The sequence below is a fragment of the Sander lucioperca genome, chromosome 22 (genome assembly GCF_008315115.2).
Source record: "Sander lucioperca isolate FBNREF2018 chromosome 22, SLUC_FBN_1.2, whole genome shotgun sequence".
Taxonomy (NCBI): Eukaryota; Metazoa; Chordata; class Actinopteri; order Perciformes; family Percidae; genus Sander; species Sander lucioperca.
This window is the reverse complement of record NC_050194.1, coordinates 20,754,696-20,763,287: the sequence shown is the minus strand read 5'-3', so window position 1 is coordinate 20,763,287 and position 8,592 is coordinate 20,754,696. Positions and strand designations below refer to the sequence as shown.

At 41.5% G+C, this 8,592-nt stretch overlaps 1 protein-coding gene across 5 annotated transcripts in view; it reads right to left on the bottom strand.

The window, feature by feature from the left end:
* Positions 1-2,518, bottom strand: part of sdk2b (sidekick cell adhesion molecule 2b) — a 290,162-nt gene extending 287,644 nt beyond the window's left edge. For 3 of the 5 annotated variants that reach the window (XM_035997326.1, XM_031314962.2, XM_035997327.1), the window contains exon 1: positions 1,662-2,518. In XM_035997326.1, coding sequence (XP_035853219.1) covers positions 1,662-1,749 — 88 coding nt within the window. In that variant the 5' untranslated portion in view covers positions 1,750-2,518. The remainder of the gene's footprint in view (positions 1-1,661) is intronic. The other 2 variants (XM_035997324.1, XM_035997325.1) reach the window with 1 other exon arrangement.
* Positions 2,519-8,592: the final 6,074 nt, after the last annotated feature.

The following is an 8,592-nucleotide window of genomic DNA, read 5'->3' as shown; positions in this document are numbered from 1 at the left end:
CTTGGTTAAATAAGCATTAAGGGGGAAAGAGAGAGGACTGGGAACAAGCATCCTGAATCAGATACAGACAGCATGGAGAAATACAGAGGAAGCAACAATGTCAGGACTCTTAATCCCTAGGACACACGAGTTATCAATCTCCTGTAAATGTCAGGCACTAGGATATGCCCTCATGAATGATGGATATCTGCCTTGTTTGTTTTTTTCATCTTCTCTACATTGTATTATTGAGCGTGCGCCACCGAGGGCTTCGAGTCTATCTTGAGAGGTAATACTCCCTCCTTATAGTGGCAGCAATACCTGAATTCCAATTACCCCAGTGGAGAGTGCGCAGCAGAGAAAAAGCAAAGAGTAGAAGTGTTTTTTACCTTGTCACCATGCAAGATTCTACTTTGCATCTCCTGTGATAAAAGCTTGAAGATTACAGGGACGAGAGAACAACCTATGATGTACATACGACATCATTCTTCAATTATTTCCCATTGCCTTTCTTAAATATTCAGCAAGGCAGCAATTTAGAAGTACAAGCCCCTGGAGCACCCTCAATGACCCATGGTGCTAACTACAGACCCCACTCTGGTTTAAATGGTACAAATGTTCAGCTCATAGTGTGTTTTGTCATTTTTATCAGAATATGTCTTTAACAGACATTCATTTTCACAAAGCATCTGGCTGGTCATTAATGATAACTTTGAAATAGTCTACTGTACAATTATCTCATAAAAACTAAGACTCTACAGACATAATAGTTGGGTAAAAAAAAGGAAGAGGGCCTGAGGTTTCAGTAGACTCTCTGTTGGGCACCAGAGACACACTCCAAGTCTCCACAGGAATATTACAGGGATCGTGTGGGATTATTGCTGAGAATTTGAGTCGTACTCCAACTAAAGCAACTACTCATGAAAAAGAGAGAGAAAAAACACACAGTCACCGATTCCACACTTTTCACGCTTTTGCTCCCCTCGTGCTCAGGGAAAACCAGGCTGCATAATTCTCAGAGAACCAGTTAATTTTCAACATTGAATGCTCTCCACTCGCATCAATCGCTGCATATCAATATGTAGCCTATTTACGGCGCTTATTTATGTTTGGCACGCAAAGTTTAATTTCCGAGGGAGAGGGCTAATTAATTAATTACTTAGTACTTATTAATCAGATTAGCATTTTTAACAGCTGGGCTTCTAATGACATATTCATCGCAAATGTTCAAAACACCACAACAGCTGGAAAGAAAACTGTCTTTATAATAAACTACATTAAAACCTGAACCGCTCTACATTTATCACATTAGATTCTGCTACAGACACACTAAGCATGATCAGAACCTAATAAAGTTCAGGTTTAGGCGAAGTTCAGGGTTATGGGAAATACATTTGGGAAAAAAAGTCTCACTGACATGTTTAATGAAGGAAATAACAGCAGCAATTGCCAATGTGTGAGTGCCACTAGCCTGCAATTAAGCGGGACACAGCGTGTCACGGTGATGTGCAGCCTAATGAGGAAATTATAGGCTACGTGCAAAAGGCAAAGCATAATGAACACATCACAGATCTGATTCCAACAGAACGGAAACGCCACCACATCAACATCCAACATAGCAGGGGATCTGCAGACACTAATGGGCCTGTGTGATGACTAATCGGCCCCGGTGTCCCTCTTACCTTGCGCTTGTGTGGAGTGGATGAGTAAGGAAAAAAATAAAATCCATGTGGCCCGCCACATCGATCTGCTCGAGGAGTCCTCAAACATTGTCCCAAACCGGGCAGAGTGGACAACAAGTGCCCGGTGAGCTGGAAGCGTGCTACTGTTTCCGAGTCCCGGTGAGGTTCTGCTGTTGTCCGCCTGCTGCCGGGTCTCTCTCTCTGGGAACCTGACGCCTCTTGTGCCGGGAAAAGCGCACCGATCTGGGAGCGCAAAATCGAGCCGCTGCTGCAGCCTGTAGCGACCGGAGAAATTCGGTCGAACAGAGTCTGTATTAGTTTTACTTTGTAATCTGCTCTAGTTCCACATAGACTACCCCGTAGAATAGTAAGATATTTAGTACTGAAGCAGTCTCATAGTTGGTTTCTTTGAAGTAGGCTACTGGATGCAACTCAGTCAGATGAATCCAGGTTAAGTCCAAACACAGTCCACTCCTCGTTGCACCTGTAAGAAGACAAGCTGCACCTCATACTTTTTCATCGACACTTCTTGCGATCTTGAGATGCTGTTTTCTTCTTTTTTCTGCCTCTTACTTTAAACTTCACCCTCGTTGTCCGCAACCCGAGTGCTCACAGTTTCTTTCCAAAACAGCGGACAGACTTTTGCTCGAATCCTGCCCACAGCGCGCTGTCAAGGTCGGCAATTCAGCTTGACAGGAGCGCTGAGAAGAAGTTCAGCAGCTCGGAGAGCAGAGAATGAGCGTAGCGGGGGAAGAAACTTAAACGCAGTTACGCTGCCATGGTCGGAGCCTGCCGTGGAGGAGAGCCCGGCTGCCGGTGTGCGTGGGATGAGGACGAGTCCCGGGTTCTTTATGAGGAAACATTGGATGTGATGGGCTGGCGGCGCAGCGCAGGTTGCCACCATGCGGCCAGGCGCAAAAAAACACTCCCCGTAACAACACAGCCAAGCATCGGCTTTCCAGGAGAGGATTGTATTGCTTTCCACACCACAAAAAGGTGAATGAATATGGTCCTTTGTTGAAATGATTTAAGGAACACGCGCTCTGCTTGTGTTGCCAAGGTTTGGAGTGGAGTGGTGCTTAGGGTGCCTGTCTGCCTGAGGAAAAATCATTGTAATATTTCTGTGGGGATTTACAATGTGTCTGAGTTTATTGACCTTCAGTATTTGTTTTTATCCCCCATTGCATCATTATAGAGATTTATATTTTGGCTGCATTTTAATAAATTCAGTGATGGTGCTGTGAGTTAGTACAGCACCCTTCTTAGCATAGTTGCATTGTTCTTTTCTTTTTTTTCTTTTTTTTAGTAGAGGCTAAGTGTAATTCCCCACGATTTTTGAGGTGCATGACATGAACAGAAAAAGACACAAACGGCTATAAGTCTTTACACAGCCAGGACTGAAACTGCTGCATGTTATCTTGTCTGTTTTCTGCTTGTGTCGGAGAGAAGGAGGACAAGGAGAAGGAGAGGGTGAGAAATGAATGAGTGGAGAGGACAGAAGGAGGAAGAGCAGGGGGGGGGGGGGGGACTGAGCAAATGCTGTTTCCAAAATGACAGTATCAGTAAAGGCTGAGGGAGAGAATGAGAGAGCATGACATAGCAAATGTTCCTGTCTTGAAAATGACAGTGCAGGAGAAAGCATGAGTGCTTAATGTTTGTAATGTTTTCTGCGAATGGCGAGTCCCATCTAAGCCACCACACGGCTGCAAGGAAATAATGCACCATGGTAATGGCTTCTGTTGTTTCTCAGCATGATTTTCAGGCTCCTGTTGGCTTTCTCCCTCTTATCCCAAAATGTAATACCTTGCATAAAAGTTAATAATAAGGGAGTTAACATCAGGAAAGCCAAGACCAAGTGCTTCCTCAGCCACCCCCAGGGCTGCTCAGGGACCTGATTATGATTTTTCAAAGTACATACTGTGACTGAACTCAGCAAGTGGGTAATTTAGAAAATCCCTGGACTCAGTATTTTGAGCCACAACTTTCTGCACACCAGTGGCAATGCCTTGTGTGGCTTTTTTCTCTCCCCCTTTCCCTGCTTTTCCAATGCCGCCAGGTGTTAGCCCTTGGTGTTGTTGAGCCATGGCTGTGATCACAGGTGCTAAAGCAGTTTACTGCAAGCTGTATTCACTTCAGTCAGAAATGCTCTTTTTATCCGGCCTAGAATTAACCACATAAACTGGCAATGATGATTCAGAGGTATCTGCAGTCGACTGCAATTATTTCAAGTTATTCTGACATTTGCCCTGGGCATCCATATTTAACACCTTAAACCAGACCGTTGGATGCCATTTTTGGCACAGTGGAGAAGATAGATTAGAGGGCAAAGACATCTGGAAGGAATTGGAGAAAACACATGAACTTTCCTTTAAAGGACCGTGGCAGCGTGTTTGCAAGTTGGAGCTCTCTAACTTTAAATAACATGATACACAGGTTAAGATTTTAAATTAGTTTTTCCCATTGTTCCTGGCAGCCATAGGTTTCTATTTACTTCTGTATGAAATGAAAATCCGTGACTACAGACATGCGAGTTTCAAGAGCCTGTTATTACATTTTCACACAAGAAAAGAGTGGGAATCAGTGGTTGCCTGGATTGGTAGAAATGCAATTAATAAGGTGGCAGAATGATTTAAAGTTTACAATTTGGAGTAAATTGGCTAAAATTTGCAAAAAACACATTCAAGCTAAGAAGAAAATTTAGATATTTAAACGTGCTACCATTACCACTGCACTGGCTCCGAAAACCACTCTCACTATGTCCAACAAAAACCTTTGATCACACTTTCCCAAACAGCATGATTATACATTCAGACTCTTCTTACTGACTGAAACTTCAACCATGAAGTGCAGCACTGACAGTAAAATCCAGCTTTCATTTTCATTTCTATCAACAAAGTATCGTACCCCGCATCTTTGGAGGCTTGGAGGAGAGCAACAGAGAGGAAGAGAGGAGAGGAGGAGAGGAGAGGCATATTTGAACAACAAAGGGCATCAATGTTTGAAATGATCCGAGATATGCTCAGACCAAAGCTCTGATAAGCAGCTCGGATTCTCACTTCGGTTTGGTTGTGAGGATTGTACCTGATATAAGGGAAGATCACAAAAACACACATAGACACATTGTTACAAAAGTAGAAATAATATCAGAGAAATGGTCTGTTGGCTGCACAGATTGAAAGACAAAAGTAAGAACTCCAAAAAGTCAGAAAGACCTGAGGGAAGACTCCTGAGTGCTTCAGAGAGATCTGTGAAATTGACCTCCTCCACACACTGAGGCCCTGATGCAAAACTGACCCCGATGACAACTTGAGGGTAAGAGTGAATGCATTGATCTCCAATGATATATTTTTTTTTTACAGGACAGTGTGGCCATGATCATTCTGAAAAAGCGAGGAGGAGAACACACAGGTCTTGTCATTAGATTAAAGGCCCACTACTATTTATCAAACATTTCTCACACCATTAACATTTCTATGTCAATTAGTGCCCATTTAAGGCGAGGTATCAAAGGAACAGGGATCTTCTTAACCAAAATGAATGCTCCATACTGTCTTCCACCACTCTGACCAATCTTACTGGAGGTTTAATGAATCGGAACAAGCAGGGGATAATGGGAATGGGAGCTTGGTGGGAGGCCAATGGGGTGATGACTGTTGCTTATTACCTCCAAAGCCAATTACAATAAAGATCTGTCATTGCCTCCGTCTGATAGAGAAAGAGTCATGCTCTCCCATGGGGCTTCGCTGACCATCTGAACAACCCCAGTCCACACAAACACACTGAGCTGAACACAGCCTCATATAGAAGGATACTTATGCAGCATTGTTCATTCATAAGTTTAGTACAGTTTACTTCTCTGGGCTTATAAGAGCATTAGTATGAGCAGTATTAGCTGTGAGCAACTCACTGTACCTCCTCCATTTCTATTTTTCCCCCTTTTTCTCTTTCTATCCATTAGCTATTAAATAGAGAGTTTGACATTTGAACTATACTTACCTCCTCGCAGATGTATGCCTCCGCCAACCAGTAAAGTTGCAGTTTACATCCATGTCCATCCAGACACATATAATGTATATAGTGAAGACTTTGAAGGAATTCAGTAAAAAGGTATTTAATGTTTCTTTTGACGAAATGGAAGTTTTTAAAATGTATAATTCCAGTAAATAATTTCCAGTGAGGAACATGAATAAAGTGTTTTTGCAGAACATTATAATGTCAAAGTGAAGTTGACCTTTGACCTTTTGAATATAAAATGTCATTACTTCATTTTTATCCTATCAGACGTGTGTGTGAAATTATTTCTTTTTTGTTAAAGATTTTTTTGTTGTTGCTTTTTTTTTTGCCTTTTATTGATAGCATAGCTGTAGACAGGAAATGGTGGAGAGAGAGGGGGGACAACCTGCAGCAAAGGGCAGCGGGTTGGAATTAAACCCAGGCCACTGCGGTAAGGACTGAGCCTGAGGCTTAACCAAGTGAGTTACCAGGACCTTGACTGGTCCACCAAAATCGAATCAGTTCATCGTTGAGTCCAGGTGGAGGTTTGTGCCAAATTTGAAAAAAAAGATATCCCTCAAGGCGTTCCTGAGATATCCGGTTCACAAGAATGGGACAGACTGCACCTTCGCGGGTGCAGAGGCATACAAATAATGATTTACAGGATTTACATAATTCTTGAGTCTTGAGAAAAGAAGATCCCACACACTGCTCCTGCTCAGCATCACTCTGGATTCTTAATGAAGGTCCAGAGAGACAGAAATGTTAGTGATCAATAAATCTTCTTTTCTCAAGACTCAAGCAATGCTTTCTAACGCACCTGCATCTGAGATAGTTGGATGTGCAAATATCTTCTTTCTTTTTTTTTGCAGTAATGATGTAGAGTCATACAATAATAACATACTGGGCTCAATATGCAAATATGCAAACTGGGCACCCTTGAGGAATAGTTTCTTTGGTACAGCACATCCAAGGCCATGGTACTTCACTGTCATATTCCCAGCAGGTAGGCTAAATTGCACTGAATTTGTAAAGTGACATTTAGAAAACCTGACGGACAGTCTAATTTATGTAAGGATCTTTAATCGCAGGCATTTTGGCAGATGGAGATGAGTAAAAGAAAAATCCAACTATTCATCAGAGAGAGAGAGAGAGAGAGAGAGAGAGAGAGAGATCAGTTAAAAAGCAGAGAGTGAAAAGAGGAGCAGAACTGTTTGTGTAAGGGAGACAGATGGTCAAAATAGGAAAGAAATATGTTTTGCGGTAATGCGCCAACCCTTGGCAAAGGAAGGTCTATAAAGTAGAGAAAAAAGGTAAAGAGGGTAGGCATTGGAGTTAGGAAAGAAAGAAACAAGTTTTTGGGAGTAAAGTGGTTTGAGATAAAAACACAAACAGGGGAACTGCACTAATAACATCAATCTGCTTGTTGTTTCTGAATTGCCTTGAAATCCATTACACCACCCTGCACCAAATACTCCACTTGCCCAGCTCTACACACAGGTAGGCTAAAAATACTCAAATGTTTTCATCAAGCTGAGTGCATGGAAATGATCCTACAGCACCTGAGCAGCGATTGCACCGGACTGCATCACCCTCTGATTCACCACGCTCCCTATCTCACACATTCAAGAGGCTGCAAAATAAATCATGAAGTTTTGAGCCACATTGGAATTTATCTTAAAGATCTGCTTCAACAAAACAAAAATATTTTGTCTCTGAGTGGAATTGAGCCACGGAGATAGTTTGGGTTTTTATTTGAGAATTCTGCTGCTACACCCAGTACACTGGATGTGAATGGAAGTTGTGGTGCTTATAGCATTGTGTGTAACATTGTGAGTGTAACAGTATTTTTTCCCTGCAGGATCACTCCAAATATGAATCTGAAATATTAAAGTGTTTTATTTTGTATTATTGCAGTGCAGTGATTTACAGGTACTGTACTTGAAATGAATGAAAACAGTGGTATGGGATTGCCTCTCCATGGCTCTCACAAACCGCTCCCAAACTCGTTTAATACCGACGCTTTGTCATGGCCCTCGGTGTCTGATATCAACACACAAGGCACTCACATGCACACGCAGCTGGACCGGCTATCAACACAAAGAACAGAGAAGCTCTGATTACAACAGGATGCCATGTATCCACTATATCATATCAAAACATATCAAGTAATTGTTTACTGCTATATTAATGTTGTGAATGTCGAGTACAGCGTCTTAAAAGATGCTATTTAGACTCTTGCAGTGCTTTAATGACTATTGGAGAAAAGCTGACACGGTGTCTGCTAAGAATAGAATATGCAGAATCTATGCAGGAGTACATCTTACTGTGAACGTCTCATTTAGCTTTTCAGAGTCATCTATACTATACTATTTGTCTATCAGGTCTTAAATTAAAAGTGCTGTATGTTGGCTTCACTTTAAACCTTTATAGTTCATCAGTAAATACCCTCGCTCATTAAGTCTTGTACAGAATTGGCACAGAAATGTGCTGTGATCAAGCCGAATCCTGATCGCAGTCTGGGGTGGATTGTTGTGGGTAGGGATAAGGGCCTCTTGTTTTTTTTTTCTTTCTTATTTTTGTTTATATAAAAAAGAAGCACTGTTATAACAATTTTGTAACCTGATTTTTGAAATGAAGCTTCATAATAAAAAGATTTAAAAAAGATATGTGGTGCAGTGTATAAGCTGTAAGAGATCTTATAATACCATAGCAGTGATTCATAGTTTAAATCTATAATAGTTCATAGATTACATTCTATAAATATGTTTGTATATAACTCTTAGAATCTGCAAATATGTACATGTCTATAATATCCTTCTGATACATTTACTTGTGTTGTTCATTCACATTTGCACGGGACTAGTGATACTTTGGACCTCAGGTAAAAATCTGAATCTGAAATGAATTTGAATCGCCATCATTCTAAATCACCTAT